This window comes from Pyrus communis, chromosome 12, assembly GCF_041283825.1.
Source record: "Pyrus communis isolate YQ-2024b chromosome 12, ASM4128382v1, whole genome shotgun sequence".
Taxonomy (NCBI): Eukaryota; Viridiplantae; Streptophyta; class Magnoliopsida; order Rosales; family Rosaceae; genus Pyrus; species Pyrus communis.
In genome coordinates, this window is record NC_142576.1 from 12,121,650 (window position 1) to 12,142,603 (window position 20,954).

At 36.7% G+C, this 20,954-nt stretch overlaps 2 protein-coding genes, 1 long non-coding RNA gene and 1 pseudogene across 4 annotated transcripts; 2 read left to right on the plus strand and 2 right to left on the minus strand.

Annotated features, from left to right (window-relative positions):
* Positions 1-352: 352 nt before the first annotated feature.
* LOC137744134 (UDP-glycosyltransferase 73C11 pseudogene) lies at positions 353-2,126 on the plus strand (annotated as a pseudogene). Its single transcript, XR_015953824.1, has one exon. The product of XR_015953824.1 is annotated as a UDP-glycosyltransferase 73C11 pseudogene (transcript).
* Positions 2,127-4,624: 2,498 nt separating this feature from the next.
* Positions 4,625-6,672, plus strand: LOC137745308 (UDP-glycosyltransferase 73C1-like). Its single transcript, XM_068485248.2, has one exon. The coding sequence runs from the start codon at positions 4,696-4,698 to the stop codon at positions 6,241-6,243; it is 1,548 nt and encodes a 515-aa protein (XP_068341349.1). The 5' UTR covers positions 4,625-4,695; the 3' UTR covers positions 6,244-6,672.
* A 1,880-nt stretch (positions 6,673-8,552) lies between these two features.
* LOC137745309 (uncharacterized) lies at positions 8,553-9,134 on the minus strand. The gene is made up of 2 exons (XR_011069679.2): positions 8,912-9,134; positions 8,553-8,734 (listed from the first exon to the last, which is right to left on the minus strand). It is a non-coding gene; the product is annotated as an uncharacterized LOC137745309 (long non-coding RNA).
* Positions 9,135-16,570: 7,436 nt separating this feature from the next.
* LOC137744207 (putative pectinesterase 15) lies at positions 16,571-18,741 on the minus strand. The gene is made up of 5 exons (XM_088681829.1): positions 18,217-18,741; positions 17,936-18,107; positions 17,641-17,847; positions 17,183-17,433; positions 16,571-16,942 (listed from the first exon to the last, which is right to left on the minus strand). The coding sequence occupies exons 1-5, from the start codon at positions 18,639-18,641 to the stop codon at positions 16,735-16,737; spliced, it is 1,263 nt and encodes a 420-aa protein (XP_088537955.1). The 5' UTR covers positions 18,642-18,741; the 3' UTR covers positions 16,571-16,734.
* Between the last annotated feature and the right edge of the window lie 2,213 nt (positions 18,742-20,954).

Consider the following 20,954-nt stretch of genomic DNA (forward strand, 5'->3'; position numbering starts at 1 on the left):
GGGACTCCATTTGGTCCCATAAGCTAGCTCTACACCACCCAATAGATTTGGGGTACGATTCGTGCACGTAAATATCGCGCAACTGCATCATTCTCGTAAATCTATTGGGTGTTCGATTCCTTACCCCTAAATGTTGCGCAACTGCATCATTCTCGTTAATCTACTGGCATCATTCTCGTAAATCTATTGGTTGTTCAGTTCCTTATATGTAAATGTCGCGCAACTGTATCATTCTCTTCGTTACGTGTAGCTTTTGTGTGTTCACTAGGACTGCACGACATAGAAAGCAAGTTATGTGAAGTGGTTTAACAGAGTCCACATAACTGAGTAGAGTGAAATGTTTGGATAATGACGCCAATAAATTTGTAAGCTCTCACGTCAGCAGTAGCAAATTGCATCATTGTCCGGTAGCATGAGAGAGATGCTATATCCCTGAGTAACAAGAGAACCTCCTGCTTCGTATATGATAATCTGTCTATCCAATTTTCTTCCCAATACCATGGCGTCCGGAGAGCCCCAGCTTCACTTTGTCATGTTTCCTTTCATGGCCCCAGGCCACATGATACCGATGATCGACATCGCCAGACTCTTGGCGCAAAGAGGCATCATCATCACCATCGTCACTACGCCGCACAATGCTGCGCGATTTCAAAACGTTGTGACTCGTGCTGTGCAGTCGGGGCTCCAAATGAGGGTAGCCCTACTAGAATTTCCATGCGAAGAAGCGGGGTTTCCTGCTGGGTGTGAGAACATGGACCTGCTTCCTTCGTATGGATTGGCGGCGCAGTTCTATTTTGCAACGGGTCTGTTGCAACAGCCAGCAGAGAAGTTGTTTGAAGAGCTAACCCCCGAGCCAAGCTGCATATTCTCCGATACGTGTTTTCCGTGGACAGTGAAAATTGCCCACAAGTTTAACATTCCAAGGATATCTTTCTGTGGATTCAGCACATTTTGTCTCCTTTGCAGGAACAAAATTCAGGCGTCGAAAGTTCTTGAGAATTTAAGCTCTGAAACGGAGTACTTTGTTGTGCCTGACTTGCCTGATCGAATTGAGGCCACGAAAGCTCAGCTGCCAAGCGGGACTCCAAGTATGTCCGGGTTTTTTGACAAAATTGCTGCAGCTGAATTGGAAAGATTTGGGATAATCCAGAATACTTTCGAAGAGTTGGAGCCAGCATATATTGAAGCGTACAAGAAGACGGCAAAAGTCTGGTGCATTGGCCCAGCTTCACTGTGCAACAAAGATGACTTGGACAAGGTGCAGAGGGGTAACAAGGCCTCCATTGATGAACAGCACAGCTTGAAGTGGCTTGATTCTTGGGAACCGAGTTCTGTAGTTTATGCTTGCCTTGGAAGTTTATGCAATCTTGTGTGTGAACAATTGATAGAGCTTGGACTGGCCTTAGAGGCATCGAACAAACCGTTCATTTGGGTTGTAAGGGGATGCAGTCAATCAGAAGCGTTGGAAAAGTGGATTTTCGAGAGTGGATTCGAAGAAAGAACGCAAGGAAGGAGCCTCTTTATTCGGGGATGGGCTCCGCAAACACTCATATTGTCACACCGTGCAGTTGGGGGGTTTTTAACGCATTGTGGATGGAACTCGACATTGGAAGGGATATGTGCCGGGCTGCCCTTGATCACATGGCCACTGTTTGGGGACCAGTTCCTTAATGAAAAACTAGTTGTGCAGGTTCTTAAAATTGCGGTGAGCGTTGGGGTGGAGTATCCCGTAAAGTGGGGAGAGGAAGAGAAGATTGGCGTGCTGGTGAAAAGGGAAAATGTAACAAAAGCGATAGAGGAGGTGATGGATGGAGAAGAAAGTGAAGGGAGAAGAGAGAGAGCCAGAGAGTTTGGAGAGATGGCAAAGAGGGCAGTAGAAGGAGGATCGTCTCACGTCAACGTTACACAGCTTATCCAAGATATCATGCAACGAGGTGGTAATGGCAGACATACAAACTAAGGAGAGAAGAAGATAAGAGACTTGCTGCTCCATCTCAACTGAAAGAGCTTCTTGTCTCATGTACTGTAAACATGTCATTTGTTGCAAAATTAGTTTTCTTTTCTTTTTCTTTCTCTGCAGATTTATGCTTCAGAAACAATTAATACACCTGCTTTCCTTACCTAAATTACCGTCACACACTCGACATCCTATACCCTCCACAAAATGTTTCAACAGGTATCTGTCGAAACGATATATAAGATTTATCAAGCGCCTCCCGAAAGAATACAACGTTTCAGCGGCAGCCATAAAAGCTGTGCATATTTTCAGTACTCTCCGTCTAACGTAAGAGTACGTAAAAGATAACTGGTGAAACTTTTTCAGCAGGTATCCACCGAAATACATTCACGTTTTTATAAAGACCTATCAGATATATTGAAAATGAAGAAAGAAAATAATATGAAGTCGTAACTCATTTGAACCTCCAAATAATCGATTTAAGGTTCCATTAGTAAAAAGTGAGTTTTTGATCAACCTGTTTGTGTCTACAGTGGTTAAGTTTTTTTAAGGAAGTTGGGGTTCCATCATAAAACTTATTGGCAGTATGAGTAGTACACAAATGACTTAGGCATATGCAATGTTCCCTCTTTTTCTGATGTGGATTTCAAACTCTCAACATGCCACATCACATTTGGTGAATTTTTAGGCCAAACACGTGGACAACACAAATAGGATGACGTGGAGCATGTATTGCCGTTGGGCTTCATACATGGGATAACTTGCCCTGATACTAAGAAGAAAGTTGGGTTCCACCATAAAACTAATTGGCGATATGAGAAGTAGTCCAACTACTAATAAGCATATGCAAAGGTCTTTGTTTCCCCGATACTCTCAACATGCCCCCGCAAGTGTTGTGAATTTTCAAGTCAAACTCGTGAAAACACACAAAATGGATGACGTGGAGTATACGTGGCCATTGAGCTTCACACGTGCGACAACCTGCTCTGACCATGAAGGAAGTTGGGGTTTCATCATAAAATCATTTGGCTATATATAGAATAGCCCAATTACTAATAAGCACATGCAAGATCTCACATCGGGAAAGGAAGGGATCTTGCATGTGCTTATAAGTGATAAGCTACTCTACATATTGTCAATTGACTTTATTGTAGAACCTCAACTTTCTTCACTAGTATTTAAAAACCCATCCTTTAATCATATGTGTGGGCAAGTGAACTGGACGAGTTAAAGGCAGCATTTTGCATATCATCGTTGTTTCCTTTTCATTGGTTTGTAGTGACCTACGTACTGGTCTCTTTCTTTCCAGTAAAGGCACTATATTTCATTCATTGTTCTAAAAATTCCCGTCTACCATAACCTAAGCCCCATCTAGGCGCTAGGCGGCTAGCATCACCGGGATTAATCCCTAGGCATTTGAAAATTAAGAATAGGCGCGTAGACTTACTTAGGCACCTACTAATCCGTCCAGACCCGCCTAGGAACTTGCCTAGGTTGCGACTCTCATTAAGACAAAAAATAGATAACTTTCATTTATCATTTTATTCTTTTTAAGTAAATTGTAAGAGACTTGTTGAATACTTAAATGACCACACATTTCGTAAAGGGTTGATAGAAACCAAACCCAGTCTAGGGTTGAGTGTCATTGCGTATGTAATGTATATTATGCTTTAGAATATTTCAAAGTCAATGATAGCAAATAACAAGACATCCATAAGATCCATCCGCTTCTTGCACATGATAGCAACTGACTTGGTCTTTCTTTCTTTTGATTATTACTTTGATGGAGAGAGGCATTTGGCTACTCAATTGCCTAATTGTTGGATCAAATTCTTTGTTCACAAAGCCAATCAAAATGAGTTTACCTACTCATTAATTTGTCTACACTATTGGTGATACGTACCCTATAAACATGGCCACGATGGTATTACTCACACACACGCATGAGAGGCCTCTTTCTATATGGTACCCGATGAGCATCTTAAAATACAAAGCTTCCCATTATATCCAAGGGCTACTGCACCAAGAATCTATTTCATGTAAGTGCCTGTGTCCCATTCTAGCAGGTAAACCGTCATTTGACCCCTTGAACTATTATTATTCCAATTGAAATTGATCGCCTAAATTATTTTTTGGTAAATTAACTCCTTGAACTATTTGAAATAAGTCAATTGACCTCTTATCGGTAGATTCCATCAACTATTTCGTCAAATTTAAAGGAAAATCAGTCTTTCCTTTATCAATTCTTACTTGTCAACTATAATCAACAATGTAATTATGATATGTGAAAACAAATAATGTGTAATGATAATGCGAGATGGCCCGCTCTGTACACGTTTGGTTTTTTAAGTTTTCTCATTATGTTATATATTTTTTAATTATTTGTATCCATGTGTCGAAATTTTATTGGTGGTTTTAGCTAACAAGTAACAATTAATGATGAGATGATTAATTTACCCTTGAATTTGACGGAATTGATTCCGTAATCTAATGGCAAGAGGTTAATTAATTGATTTTAAATGGTTCAAGGGATTAATTTATAAATAAAAAAAATACATTAAAGGTCAATTTCAACTAGAATAATAATTCAGAAGCAAGTTATGCACGTAACTCCAGAAATGCCAAATAAGTTGCAGATAAAGGGATGGGAGGACAGTGAAAGCTAAAGAATCTATAGTTGTCCACTAAACTTTAATCCAAGTCTCAGCCATTAAAATCTGATCGGATAAAACTCAGTAATGTTCTATGTATTACTAGTCATCGACCTCGCCTTAATTCCCAGCATTGTTATTTGTTCAATTTCCATGGATTCTCATAAAGAAAACCAGCAGATTCACTTTGTTTTGTTTCCTTTCATGGCTCAAGGCCACATGATCCCGATGATCGACATTGCTAGACTTTTGGCTCAGCAAGGCATCATTATCACCATAGTCACTACCCCTCGCAACGCAGCCCGTTATCAAACAGTTATTACTCGCGCCATCGATTCCGGGCTTCTTATCCGGTTAATTCAACTGAAATTCCCATCTGAAGAAGCTGGATTGCCAGAAGGTTGCGAGAACGTTGACATGCTGCCTTCATACGGCTTGGCAGTGACTTTCTTTGCTGCCACTGCCCTGCTTCAACCGCAAGTGGAGCAAGTGTTTGAAGAGATGACCCCCAAGCCAAATTGCATAATCTCTGACATGTGTCTTCCATGGACAATTCACATTGCTAGCAAGTTTCACATTCCAAGGCTATCTTTCGGCGGAACATGTTGCTTGGCTTTCTTGGTCATTCATAATTTGAACGTATCCAATATTCTTGAAAATGTAACTTCTGACTCGGAGTGCATTGTTCTGCCTGAGATGCCAGATCGAATTGTGATGACAAAAGCTCAGCTTCCAGCTGGGGCAGTGACACAAAACGTGAAAGAATATAATGATCGTATGGCAGCAGCTGAGATGGCGTCATACGGGATGATCGTGAATAGTTTCGAGGAATTAGAACCAGCATATGTTAAAGCATACAAGAAGGCAAGAAAGGATAAAGTCTGGTGCATTGGCCCCGTTTCGCTGTGCAACAAAGATGACTTGGATAAGGCACAAAGAGGTAACAAGGCTGCAATTGATGCACATCACTGCTCGGATTGGCTTGATTGTCGTGAATCAGGTTCTGTAGTTTATGCTTGCCTCGGAAGTTTGTGTAACCTTGTGTCTGAACAACTGATGGAACTTGGGTTGGGGTTAGAGGCATCGAATAAGCCCTTCATTTGGGTTGTAAGGGGCTGCAGCCAAACAGAGGAATTGAAGACATGGATTACAGAAAGCGGATTTGAGGAGAGGACCAAAGACAGGAGCCTGTTGATTTGGGGTTGGGCTCCGCAAACGCTCATATTGTCACACCCTGCCATTGGAGGGTTATTAACACACTGTGGATGGAATTCAGCATTGGAAGGGATATGCGCCGGCCTGCCCTTGATCACATGGCCACTTTTCGGAGATCAGTTTCTCAATGAGAAACTTGTTGAACAGATTCTGAAAATTGCAGTGAGAGTAGGGATTGAAAATCCAATGAAGTGGGGAGAGGAGGAGAAGATTGGGGTGTTGGTGAAAAAGGAAAATGTGAAGGTGGCCGTAGAGAAGTTGATGGACGGAGAAGAAAGCGAAGCGAGAAGAGAGAGAGCCAGAGAGTTGGGAGAGATGGCAAGGAGAGCAGTAGAGGAAGGGGGATCTTCTCACCTGAACATTACGCTGCTAATCCAAGATATCATGCAACAAGGAAATAATGGCAGAGAGACAAACTAAGAAGAGAGATATTAGGATTATGTGTATTGTATTAGGATATTAGGGTTATACGCATGCTGGAAGCTTAAGATATTAAGATTATACTTCAATACGCATGTTGGGCCCTTTAAAAATAAAAAATAAAAAAAATTATTATTAGTAAGGGGAAAGGGGGGAGGGGGGGGGGGTGTGGTTCAAAATTATTATAATTAAGGATAGGGGGGAGTTTCCAACCTAGGAAGTATGGCTAGAAACCCAACACCCTATTCACTTGGATATTAGACCACATGTTGTTGTATCATATTAGGATTATAGATTGTTACTAGCAATCGTGCCTGCGCGTTGCTGCGGGATTGAAAATAATATGTACAACATATTTACAATCCTATTTACACATAATATCCTAATCAGCAATTAATTGAAATGAATAATTAGTGACTTACTCAATAAGGTCCGAGTACTTTTCACTTAGCCAAGAGTAATGGCCTGCATGAGGAAAGCTGAATATGGTGACATCAAATTTCTTCCATTGGAGACGGGATGGATGTCCATCTAATGTGCATCAACTTCATGCAACACCAAGAACTCCATCCTCGTTTGCTCTTCTAAATATGACCAACTGCTCCAATGTTTTGCCTACAAAGAACATAGAACATCAAATCGATTAATCTTGGACCACATTAAACAAATTTAAACAACCCCAAAATTTAATTTGTAGCCCAAAAAACCAGAGGATCAGTAATCGTGACATTTGATGAGTACATATATGAAAAATGTACTTGAAGATTGAAACTTTCATCAAATAAATCACAAAAAAAAAAAAAAAAAAAAAAGCAGAAAATTAGATAAACCCAAAATTATAAATTGTATAAAATTAGATCATTCATTTCAGTCATGCGTAAATACACCATCACACATAACAAATTTGCCTATATGACGGTGATGCACAATGTAAATGTTTAGATTCAAACCACACACAAAGCACTTGTAGCTCCCAAGTATACATGTATTACATTCTGATGTTTGCTTGTTGACTTTGCTCCTGCAGTCATGACTAATGTGATCTCCTTCAATGGTGCATGAGCTTTTTCCTCCAAAGTTGCTTCCTTAAACATCCCTCTTTCCTTAAAAAAAAAAACCCAAAATATATCATATTAAGCATCAGCACTATTAATACTTAATAAAGAAATTGGTCGCAACAGGTTTCACATACATCAGTTCTAAACCTAAAAGGCTTCAGATTTGTAGGCTTTGGTTGCCTATACTTCTCCCCATGAGCATTGCTGGCAATAGATGTGGAGTTTTCTTTCCGAATCTTATCTGCTTGATTGACCTGCATCATTGTTTAAGCGTTAACAGGCATAAAAAACCGTGGAGAAATGAACAAACATAAACACTATATAGATACGTTATTCTCGTATACTTTGTAGCGTTCTTCAAGGCCTGGAATTATACAACTATTTTTTCCACTAATAGCTCTTATTTACATCTTTACTGGATTTGCATCACTTCTTTTATATTAATAAAATTAGAGGATTGCACATGCTTCTTTTTGGACGCCAAAACATTTTTTTCAATTATTCTAGCTCCTTGTGGTTGAATGGGATTCTAAGCTTCAGACTTCGACAACGGAGAGTTTCGAAAAACCTCAGAGTCAGCACCAATGAGCTTAAACACAACAGATGAGAGCTAATGAGATAGAGCTAAGCTACTTCACGACTTCCATAAGTCCACGTCTCCACCCAAGCCTAGACATCCCAACATTGCCCAGATAGGTGTCCCATCTTGACCTACAAGATTTACAGAGAATTGCAAAATTGGAAGAGGTTTAAGCATGAACAGATTGTAAAATGCAAAACTTTACAGCAGCAAATTGGGTTGCAAGCGAGCACTAACCATCATGAATAAAAAGTGGGTACACAAAATTGGCAAGAGACATACTTGTTTCCTGAAACGCAGGTATGAGTGACGGCGATCAATCTCTCCATTTTTTACACAATTAAACTTGAACCTGTGCATAACCAAGGTTTGGAATCCTACTGAAATCAGGAATAGGCCATTGTTAGTTGCAGTTCCTCAAACTCCTGAAAGAAACAACAAAAACACAAACATATTCAATCTTGACATGATTCGTCATGTTAAATATTAAGAGCTACTTCTCGATTGTCATTCCAAACAACCAGCACCATCACCTAATGTGATATAACATCAGATAGAAACAGGAGATGTGCCCTGCAGTGGTTGGAAATATGTGTTTCCCAACAAAAACTATGATTCCCTCTATTGTTGCTATGATTAATCACAAATCTTTTGGATTTACACCTCCGTAGTTGGAGTTTTAAATCTGATGTATGAATAAATAGAGATTGTAGTCCTTAGATCACACAATTTTACCTTTAAACTTACTAAAAGACATAGAATCAGAAGCAGCACTTACAACTTGAACAGTTTAGACATGTTGCTATACGAATCTGGAATTGTAGTCCCACCAAAGTTGTTGTTGTCAACTTGACTGCAAAACAAATAAGATTATAGGGCTAGGAAACTTGATACGGATTGCATCCCTCAAATTATGTTGTAGAAAAAGGAAAGTCTAGAGAATTGTTGCCAAGAGTACGAAAATTTAAGAAAGGAAAGGATGAAAACATAATTAAGGCACAAATTTATGTTCCGAAGTAAGAAAACATACAATATTAATAAGCTTGGCAACTCCGAGAACTCTGGCGGAAGATACCCAGATAAGTTGTTGTCAAGATGACTGCAAAAAGGTATTGGTCTATAATGTCATTTGTTTTCTTTTCAGTGGACATCTGATTAAATTAAAGAGTTTTTCTTCTTTTTTCACTTCACGTAGAATATAGGGGTTGATCTATGACATCTACCAACTGATAACATATGCATGCTCTAACCCAAGAATAAAATAAGAACATACAGTGTTGTGAGCTGCAGAGCCACCATACTGCTGCGCAAGAGCATCTCCATGCTCTGGTACATATCTATTTGAGCTGCAGCAACGGTGCTATCAGGATTACACAACAATATTTATTTGAATATTAGAAAGAAATCAAACAAACAAAAGAGGAGAAATATTTGACGACCAAACAATCGTCAATTTCTTCAGCCATTAAATAAACCTTCTTCGACTGTTTAAGTTCACAATCAAAAAAACAAACCCTTCATAGAGTTTTAGGCAACAAAAATCAAGAGGAAACCAATTAAAAAATATTGGAGATTTTTAAGAACCAAAAACTCTGCAATCAAACAAAATATATTCCACAAAAAGAGTTTAGAGAGAAAAAAAGGAAGAGAGTGAAGAGGCTTACCATCCTTCAAGGCAACCAGAACTTTCAGATAAAATCACACCAAAAAATCCCACAAATTTAACGAAAATTTGAGCACAACCCAGAAATTTAAATTAAAAAAATCTACGAATGGATTTTCAACTTTCTCCTTGTGGGAGTTAAAGAACGTCAGCTATCTCAATCTCAATGTCCTCATCTTCTTCTACAGGCGTGAAGATTTTGAGGATTTCAAAATACCAATCTTGGGACCATTTCCTAAAAAATATGAATTCATAAGCTAAAAAGTCTCAAAACTTTCCAAAAACTTCTTCAAAAATCATTTTTCGAAAACATAGTAGCAACTGACCATCGTCTTCCTCGATGAAACATTAAGAGGGAAAAAGCGACGTAGCTTTGAAGCTCAGTTGCTGAAGAATCTGTTCTTCCTCCCCAACTCCTCCATAACTGCTAGAAGAGAAATTTAAAAAAAAAAAAAAAAATATATATATATATATATATATATATATATAATGTTGTTTAAATTTGCCTTTGGCGGAAATCGAACCTAAGATATCTCATTTACAAGTAAAAAATAATATCATTAACTGGCAAAATATTATTGTATAAAACAAAAACAAACACTACTAGAATGTGCTTGAAAATCGAATGGAACAGTACCTTTTATCCATGCCATAACGAAAGAGATTCTGGTCACTTGGAGAATTTCTTCAGTAATTAATACAAGTCATATGGCATATTATTTTCGCAATTCCTCATGTTACTTGTATCCACGTACGGAAGCAAATATGGCATTTGATGTCACTTAGTACTACGGTCTAGTGGTATTCCTCTTCACTTGTAAGTGAAAGGTCTTAGGTTCAATTTTCGCCAAAAGCGAATTTAAACCACATTATTAATATTTCATTGTAAGGTTAAGCCCACTCCCTTCTCCTTAGTGTAGATAATATTGTTTTTTTGAGATAATATTTTTTTTTTTCAAAAAAACAAAAGATATGGCAGTTGATGTCTTCCCTAATGTTGGTCATTTTTATGATCAACCTTATATTTGCTTTAATAATCTTAGATTGAATATTGACATGTACATGACTACATGTATGTGGATCTTCTTTGTAATTTATTTTGGGTCTTTAAACAAGAACGGAACAGAAGTGTTGTTTGGCGTAAAAACGTACAAGAAGTCTATTAGGTTGTGTGAAGGGTTTAGGCAGACTTTGGAGTAGGTGCTGAGTTTTGCGTCTCAAGGTTAGGATGATGCAAAAGTTAGGTTTGTGTTACTTATTTCGTTTGTTTTTGTATTTGAGTCTGGATTTGACTTCTGGTTGGATTCCTTATTTGGTGAAAAGATTTTGTTAATTACCTATTGATTAGTTACTTTCTATTAGGATTTCTATGTAAACCTAAGTCTTATGCTCTATAAAAAGGACCTTAAGGTTAGTTTATTTTGTGTGGCTTATTCGTGTGGCAATTTGATGAGAGTCAATTTGTGAATTTGTGAGAATCTTCTTCGTTTGTTTTCGGATTCTCTACTCGTTTGTTTTAGGGTTTGTAATTTGTGCGATTTAGGTTGTGAGAGTTCAAACACTTTTTTGTAATCTTCGTTTGTTTAGTTACTCGCCATAATTAGCCTATGAACGTACGCTTTACGCCAAATCACATTAAATCTTTTGTGTTCTTATTTTGAGATTGTTGTTTTTTCAATTTTTCTTACAACGTTGATATTTGGTACTTTATAAGAATTCGCTTCCGTTTGCGAAGATGAGGCAGCAGAGTCTCTGGTAGCACCATGGAGATCAGGGCTGACGACGGAGAGATGAATCGGCAATTGAGAGGAGTGAGGAGGTACAAATGACATTGCAGAGTAAGCAAAAAGAAAGATTTTCACACTCTAATTTTCTCTAGCCGCACTATTCTACTTGATCAATCCTTGATTCTCTTATAGATTTTAGTTTTTTTTTTTTTTTTTTTTTAAATCAAATATAGTTTTAAATTTTTATTTTATGTGCAACTCCGAAATTGAAATTCCTCTTGAGGTTAAATTGTGAATTGTTGTTCAAAATAATAATAATAATAATTGTGAATTTGAAGTCATCGAATAAAAGGCTGTGCAACAGTCTGTAACACTTTTTGACGAATTTCTCAAAACTGAGATTAATCTTTTGTGATCACTTACTGCGGTCTAGTAGTATTCTTCTTCACTAGTAAGTAAGAGTTAAAGGTTTGATTTTTGCCAAATGCAACTTTGAAACACACTATTATCGCTAGTCCAATGTAAGGTTTAGCGCACTCCCCCACTCCCTTAGTGCAGATATAATCGTTTGTTAAAACAAAATAAAAAAATATTAATTTTTTGTGAAAATTAGGTCAGTAGTTCCAAGGCCGTCCAATTATCCCGGAAATGGACTAGGCTCGTGCCGAAAAAAGAGTTGAGCGGCTGGGTGCAAGTTGAAACGTCCTAGATACCGAGGCTTGAAACTAGAGTGAAATGCATGTATTGTGATGTAAAATTGGCGAATGAGAAAAGCTACAAAAATAATTGAAAAAAAAAAAAAAAAAATTGGACTCTAATTTTTGGTAGTTATCATTTTTTTTTTTTTAATTAGTTTCAATTCTTTGAAAACTAAATACTGAACTTGGTCACCAAATAATTTTTTAGTTTTCAAAGAAACTACATATGAAATAGTTATGAAACGGCCTCTTAACATTCATTCATCATGCATTTTGGTTTGTACAAAGTCTCTTAAGCCATAAAAATCTCATTACTGAAATTGGAATTTAATATAACAAAAAATAAAATTAATTTACTAATTTGAGATATCCATCATGATCTTTATTATTTATAGAGAGAAAGATCATCAGTAAAATTTTAAGGATAGTATGCTATCGGTGTATCATGCACACTACTTAAGATGTTCAATATTTATCTAATGTCCAAAAATTTCGGTGTAGGATGCAACGGTTTTTGGCTTGCAATCTGTTAAAGGCATTTGTTTTGGGTACACAGGGACATAAGGTTTAAATCTTGTCCTTGATATGGCAATAGAAAATAATGTTGGAGAAATTACACGATTAAGCAAACTTATTCTCCTAGGTCCTAGGTAGGCCTGGCAATTTCTGACACGACCCGATAACCCGACACGACACGACACGAAATTAACAGGTGTTTGGGTCGACACGATAACGAATCGGGTCTTATCGGGTAACCCGATAAGCACCTGTTAAGATAACGGGTTGGGTCGGGTATACACGTGGGTAAACACGATACACGATAAGCAGAATATTATTTTTATAATTTTATAACCCTAAAAAAATACTGTAATAATTATATACATTAATTTTACAATTTTATACCCCTAAAAATTATAATAAATATATATATATATATATTAAATTAACTATAAAATTTATAATAATTATAATTATTATATATACTATAATAATTATACCCCCAAAATATTAAGTCTATCTATACTAATTATATATATATATATATATATATATATATATATTAAATTTTATAAAAACTATAATGCATATTAATTAATAATTTAATATGCTTGAATCATGATCATGCATTTGTCAACTTGCCGCCCTTTTTGAAAAAAAAAATGGAGGGAAAATGAAAATGTTAAGAAAAGTTGAAAATAAAACAAAAAAGTGAGGGAATTAGGGAAAGATGTTGGAGGGAAAAGTGAAAATGATAAGAAAAAGTTGAAAAGGAAACAAAAAAAAGAGGGAAAAATGAAAATTAATAGAAGTGATGAGAAATTTTTTTTTTTTTTTTAAGTTATTAACTTTTTATCACACATATGACTGTCATGACATATCTCACTATTTTTATAATGACACACGTGACACGTGATGTATGTACTATTCCGTGTACCAGTCAATTATAATTTATACGTACAAAATAAATAGATTTAAATCTACTTAATAAATATATATACACACACACACACACACGGAACTTGATTGATGGCATACGAATTCTCCAAAACTAATTTCAACGATCCAAACCGGCAAAATTGTTTGTATATGCTTGGAGATCACATCAGCAAAAAATCACAAAAAAAAAACATTCAGAGATCAAGTAACGGGACAAAGCTTTTCAACGGTTATAAACGAAAAATCACGATTTAACGGTTATTTTAACTCCGATTTTGATGATTTTTTATAACTACACTCCTTGACCCTATATGAATATAATGAATGAATTCGATCTTCAATTTAAAATATTTACACAAGTGGATACCACAAAATCTTATGTTATACTTAATAAAAGTATAAATAAACTCTAAGTGTTAGTTAATCTATCGTTTTACAAATTCTCCAAAACTAATTTCAACGATCCAAACCGTCAAAATTGTTTGTATATGCTTGGAGATCACATCAGCAAAAAATCACAAAAAAAAAACATTCAAAGATCAAGTAACCGGACAAAGCTTTTCAACGGTTATAAACGAAAAATCACGATTTAACGGTTATTTTAACTCCGATTTTGATGATTTTTTATAACTACACTCCTTGACCCTATATGAATACAATGAATGAATTCGATCTTCAATTTAAAATATTTACACAAGTGGATACCACAAAATCTTTTGTTATACTTAATGAAAGTATAAATAAACTCTAAGTGTTAGTCAATCTATCGTTTTACGAATTCTCCAAAACTAATTTCAACGATCCAAACCGTCAAAATTGTTTGTATATGCTTGGAGATCACATCAGCAAAAAATCACAAAAAAAAAACATTCAGAGATCAAGTAACGGGACAAAGCTTTTCAACGGTTATAAACGAAAAATCACGATTTAACGGTTATTTTAACTCCGATTTTGATGATTTTTTATAACTACACTCCTTGACCCTATATGAATATAATGAATGAATTCGATCTTCAATTTAAAATATTTACACAAGTGGATACCACAAAATCTTATGTTATACTTAATAAAAGTATAAATAAACTCTAAGTGTTAGTCAATCTATCGTTTTACAAATTCTGCAAAACTAATTTCAACGATCCAAACCGTCAAAATGGTTTGTATATGCTTGGAGATCACATTAGCAAAAAATCATAAAAAAAAAAACATTCAAAGATCAAGTAACCGGACAAAGCTTTTCAACGGTTATAAACGAAAAATCACGATTTAACGGTTATTTTAACTCCGATTTTGATGATTTTTTATAACTACACTCCTTGACCCTATATGAATACAATGAATGAATTCGATCTTCAATTTAAAATATTTACACAAGTGGATACCACAAAATCTTATGCTATACTTAATGAAAGTATAAATAAACTGTAAGTGTTAGTCAATCTATCGTTTTACGAATTCTCCAAAACTAATTTCAACGATCCAAACCGTCAAAATTGTTTGTATATGCTTGGAGATCACATCAGCAAAAAATCACAAAAAAAAAAACATTCAGAGATCAAGTAACGGGACAAAGCTTTTCAACGGTTATAAACGAAAAATGACGATTTAACGGTTATTTTAACTCCGATTTTGATGATTTTTTATAACTACACTCCTTGACCCTATATGAATACAATGAATGAATTCGATCTTCAATTTAAAATATTACACAAGTGGGTACCACAAAATCTTATGTTATACTTAATGAAATTATAAATAAACTCTAAGTGTTAGTCAATCTATCGTTTTACGAATTCTCCAAAACTAATTTCAACGATCCAAACCGTCAAAATTGTTTGTATATGCTTGGAGATCACATCAGCAAAAAATCACAAAAAAAAAACATTCAGAGATCAAGTAACGGGACAAAGCTTTTCGACGGTTATAAACGAAAAATGAAGATTTAACGGTTATTTTAACTCTGATTTTGATGAATTTTAACAGCTACACTCCTTGACCCTATATGAATACAAAGAATGAATTTGATCTTCAATTTAAAATATTTACACTAGTGGAATTTATATACTTAATAAAAGTATGAATCAACTATAATATTAATAATTATATACATTTAATATTTGTAATAGATTAGTAGTGTATGTATTATTTTTTTTATTAGGCTTTCATTTTCGAGTGTAGATATAGTACTTGAACGAGAAATGTTTTAATGTTTTCAAGTAATATTTATGTCGCAATGTGTGGTATGTGCAAATTGTAAAAAAATATATTTTTTTCTTAACGGGTCATAACGGGTCGGGTCACTTTACCTGTTGGGTAAAGTGACACGACCTGTTAAGGACCCGTTAAGATAACGGGTGTGACACGACACGACCCGTTAAGATAACAGGTGTTACACGAAAACGACACAAACACGACAGACACGACCCGTTTGCCAGGCCTAGTCCTAGGGTTCAAGAAAATTGCAGTCATCCAGGATTCGATCATAATCTAATGGTAGGTGATTATTTAACTTTTTTTGTTGTTCTTTCTCCTTCACGTTGGATTCAAATCAAATGGTGGGCTACCACATCTTTGTTGGACCCTGAAATCTGGGAGAATGGGGCCCTACGATTAAGGTAGGGAAGTCATTTCCACAGTGTTAGCCTCTTATACACCTCTGTTTAATCATAGCCGTTGATTTCACTTGACTTACTCAATCTGATAGTCATAAATAAAGGAATGTTCATAAGAAGTTAATAAAGATGTGTGAAACTCACTTCCTTTAAGGTATTGGGTCGAATGTAGCCCTTTTGTTTTGGACAAAACTTGTTTTTTAGACGTCAATGGATGAAAGAGAGAGTCACTATCTATCGTATTGTGGGTAGTGGAGAGAAGCCATCTTATGCTTTGACCTTCAATGAAATCTGTTATTCTGGTCAGGGAGAAATTATCAAACGTCTAGCATGAGGGTGGAGAGAATGTAAGAGCCACTCATATCCATCACGAAGATTGTCATTATTCTAATTTCTAAGCCAAATAAATCCATCATATATAGCTAAATCATAACTTGCATCGGATGACAACATTACATAATCCACAGCAACCAAATTAAAAATGGGTTACATGGTCGGTAATATCGTCGTAGAATTAACAACAATAAGTCACGTATCTTTAAAGAATACAAATTTAAAAAGCCACATCACTTCTTATTCACTGGATTAGTATGGTATGTTATAATACCAGACTGCTAGTTAAAAAAACACATACAGGCATGATTATATTTTTCTTAAGGTTGACGGGACGACACAGCGTATCAGAATGTTTGATAAATAAAAACGCTACGAAAATACTAGAATGTACGAGTCAATTGATCGTTGAGATTGTGATCATCATGAAGGTTGAAGAGTGGAGGATGTAAAAGCCAATCATTTCCATCAATGTACGAAATGTCCAAGAAAGGAGCTGCTTCAGATTCATTCAGTTGCCTTCCATACGAAACCCTATACGTATAATTCGCACCAGACCCCATGCAATCGTACTCCCCAAATAATACTGTCCTGCATTCAAATAAATTTCTTCGGAATTAGAAGACAAAGAAAATGAGAACGACTTGTTTGACATGATGAGTACACTGTCCCAATGCATAACGTGTAATACAAGAATATGCATTAATTTCTCTCTGTGTCTTTGTATTATTGGCACGAGACATTACTGTGGCAGTGTACCGTCCCATACAAGTTGCAATTTAACTTTTGGACATAAAAGCAATGAGGAGGAATTAAGCAATTAGTACTGACTGGTCTCTGGAGGGGTCTTTCCAGTCATTCCATCCATCTGAAGCAACAACATCAGACATGTATGTTTTCGAAAACACAACAGTTGCATAAGCTCCCCATGCTCGACCAAGCCACACTTTCCCACTTCCTCCAACGCTACAATTCACAAAGGAAAACCCGCTTTGCTCCTGCATCGACTGCCTTCCTTGCGCCGTGATGGCTCCACTTATCCCCGATTTGACTGCATTTGCTATGGAGTTAAGGATGCACCCCTGTTGGAAACATTATGTGAAATGCCTTTTTAGTATCAAATGAGTGCTAATACCGTCAGATCAAATGAAATAACAGACATTAACATAAGGTGTGTGGAAGGTAAAAGGGGATGCATAGATAGCACCACCCCTATCTGACAGATAAGATATTGACATGTCACGCCATTCGGTGATTAAAATTTAAGAAAAAGTTTCCTCGTGATCTACCTCATATAGTGATCTAGCCTTTCCAAAAATGAAATCAATGGAGCCCTGAATGAAACATTCTCTAAAATAATGTCTCCCACGATCATCATTAAGCGTGTCTTGTGCACCATAAAAGCCACACCCATAAAATGCAGCTTGGTCTCCTGCAATTCTCAGGGCCACTGCCTGTGCTCCAATTCTTCCCGGAGCTGGTGGCGGAGCAGTGTTCTTCTCGAATAAAAACCAAAGAAAATAATTTACAAACTGAAATCCCACATTTAAAATTAAAATACGAAACAGTTTACATGTTCTTTACCTGAAAGCTGATGTTGTAGGCAGTGAAACAGGGAGCAAAGATGGCAACTGAAGAGCTAAAAGCAGTCCTTCCAGTAGAATTTGCAGTGTCATTCCATGCTATGATAGTGTTTAGATAACTCTGTCCTTGAATTATCAAGTTGGTCTTGTTAGCACTCACTGTCACCTTTTCCCTGCCATCATACATATTTGTCATCGTATAGTTTGTGTTTTACATAAATGGGTCTTGAAATATTAATGAGATTCCATTTCGGGTTTAGGGTTTAGGGTCTTGAAATATACCTGTAAGTGCCGGAGTTGATTATGATGAGGGTTCTATTAATACTAAGCTCCGGAACAGCATCAACCGCGCTTTGGACACTAATAAAATTTGAGCAACCTTTGAAGCCTACTGTCAAAACAAGGGATACATTGTATTCGGACATGAACCTAGAGTTTTTCCGTTTGGTCTGGTCACATGTATGCCTACGCTGACGGTGGTGGTGGTGGTGGTGTCTAGACATAATGCTTGTTAGGGTGGACAGTAAGCTCTCGCTGGTTTGCTCGAAAACCTGATCAAATATGGCAAGCTTGAAGCTGTTTCGAGCACTTTCGGAAATAATGGAAGTTGGGGAAAGAAAGGGGGTGAGGGGGAGACATTTAAAAGTGGAGAGGAGTGCAATGGCAAAGGCTGAGAGCCAGAAGAAAAGGGTTGTTTTGGTTGTCATGGGTTAGGGTTTTGCGAATAATTAGTTGAGATTTTATTTATGTTATTTGTTCATTATTTATGTAAAAATGGTTGTAAGGGAGGTGAATGATGATTGGCGTGCGAGGTAAGAATTGTATGGGGCGGCTTTATATGATGTTTGTGCGTATGAAGGTGATTACAAAATCTATACTTTTAGGAGTGTTGGTGATGAGAGAGAGAGAGAGAGAGAGAGAGAGAGAGAGAGATGGGGAGGTCATGGTGGTTGGAAGATGCATACGCAAAGCTTCTGAGAGATTTTGGACATGAATCATGATGAAATGGGGGCAGATCAGGCATGTGTGGTGACGCAATGAGACTTGAACTTGAATTCTAATTTTATCTTTTGAAATATTGGGAGTGGTGTTTGACTATTTTAGCAACAAATTTGGGGCGGTGGGATTCCTAGCTTGATTTGATCATGGTTACTCAAGAAAAAAGTGACTTGCAATCAATGTCACCGCCACTGCAATGTGAGAATTTCTGGTGTACAACCGCCGCCGGACCACTTGTTTGGGTGGCTACACATAACCGGAATCCGACTTTGTAATTTTAGACCACTCCCATGCGGTCAAATGTGTAGGCACAGTAATGTTTTAAAAGGCGAAGGCGTGAGCGAGGAGTTTCATGAATAGCCCCGTCTAGGCGAAATTTTTTTATATATATAATGTATAATATACATAGAAATATAAACTTTGTAAAATTATTCATTATCATTCAAAAGTGCACAAGTCAACAAATTTAACCAAGTAATCAAATTAATCTAACAATCAAACAAATACGGTCGGTTTTGTTTTTACCAAAAAAAAAAAAGGTCAGTTTTGTTCAAAAAAATATAAAAACAAACAAACAAATAGAGTGGTGTGTTTGTTGCACCAAACTATCTCAGACTGGATTAGCTTCAGGGATTAAGCTAGACTGGCTTAAACTAGACTAAGTTAAACTGACTTAATGAAGCATTTGGTGCAGTGTCGGATTAAAAAACAGAATAATTAACAAATCTTAATATTATATTATTTACTCTACATATATTAATATTATATTATTTAATTTATATTATTAGTATACTCCATTCTTTTTTTTTTCATAACAATTCTCCATTTTTCTATTCTCTCCCTCCCCATCTTTCTTCTCTGTCCAAGGCAACCCAGTCCCCAGATCATCCCAATCGCCATCCAAACCCAGATATAGAATCTTGGCCTCCTTCTGCCACAACCCATAGCAGAAACATGGCGGCGACTGATTCTTCTCCAGGAGCAGATTGGTGGAGTTATGAGTGAAGGACCAAAATACCCACAACGAATCGAATGAGGAAAGATCAAATACAAAAGCTGCTTGGCGAAGCGTTACAGGTTCGTTAGATCTGTGTTTGAAAATGGTTTTGGGAGAGCAAGATTGGGAGTCGATGAAGCTAAGGAACAAAGCAGAGAAGTGTTGCCTCTCGACAACGAGCTCGGCGATAAAGTATCTCGGGGATGGGCGAATTTGAGGTCTCGTGATTGTAGGTTTAGGGCGAGGGGGGAAAGGGTGGTGGCCGTCTGGTGGTGTAAAAGGGAGAGTGGGAACGATGTGGTTGACGTCTCGTGAAACAGAGAGCAGAGAAGGGTCTTAGCTAGTCCCATGGTTTTCGGGGACTCTCGCTAAGAACCTCTAGCGATGTCCTTAGTCTAGGTTAATCCCAGCTAGTCTCATTAACATTAGTCTCGTGCAACAACAAACACAGGACTACAATAATAGTTAGTCCAGTCCAGTCCAGACCCACTTAGTGAGGGCAAACAAACACCCCCCTAGAGTCTTAAATGACTATTTATAGGTATATTTTGAGTAATATTAGGGTAAGATATGTAGTCTTAGAAAAGAGGAATAAGATAATATGATATCTCTTAAGAAAAGAATATATAAGGTAAAAAACAATAAAAAGAAGGGAGCTTTATATATAGAGACAAAAACTTTCACTATATTTCAAGGAACACCACTAGTTTTTAAACATGTCAATGAGAGACAAAAACATAAAAACAACTAAAGCCCAGCCCAAAAACATAGAAACCATGTTTTAAATTGCCAACCATACCCCTAAAGCTTTAAGACTTTTAATAGAACACAACCCTCACAACTCTAACAAAATTAATATGTGCCTTAAGATCAACCCATCCTTGACTATTTATGCAGAATCAATTTGTAACATTTATTAGTAGAATCAGTTTAACCCGTACTCAACCATGTTTGCAAAATCAGTTCAACCCGTCCTCGACTATTTTTGCAGATTCAGTTCAACTCATCTTCAATCATTTTTGCA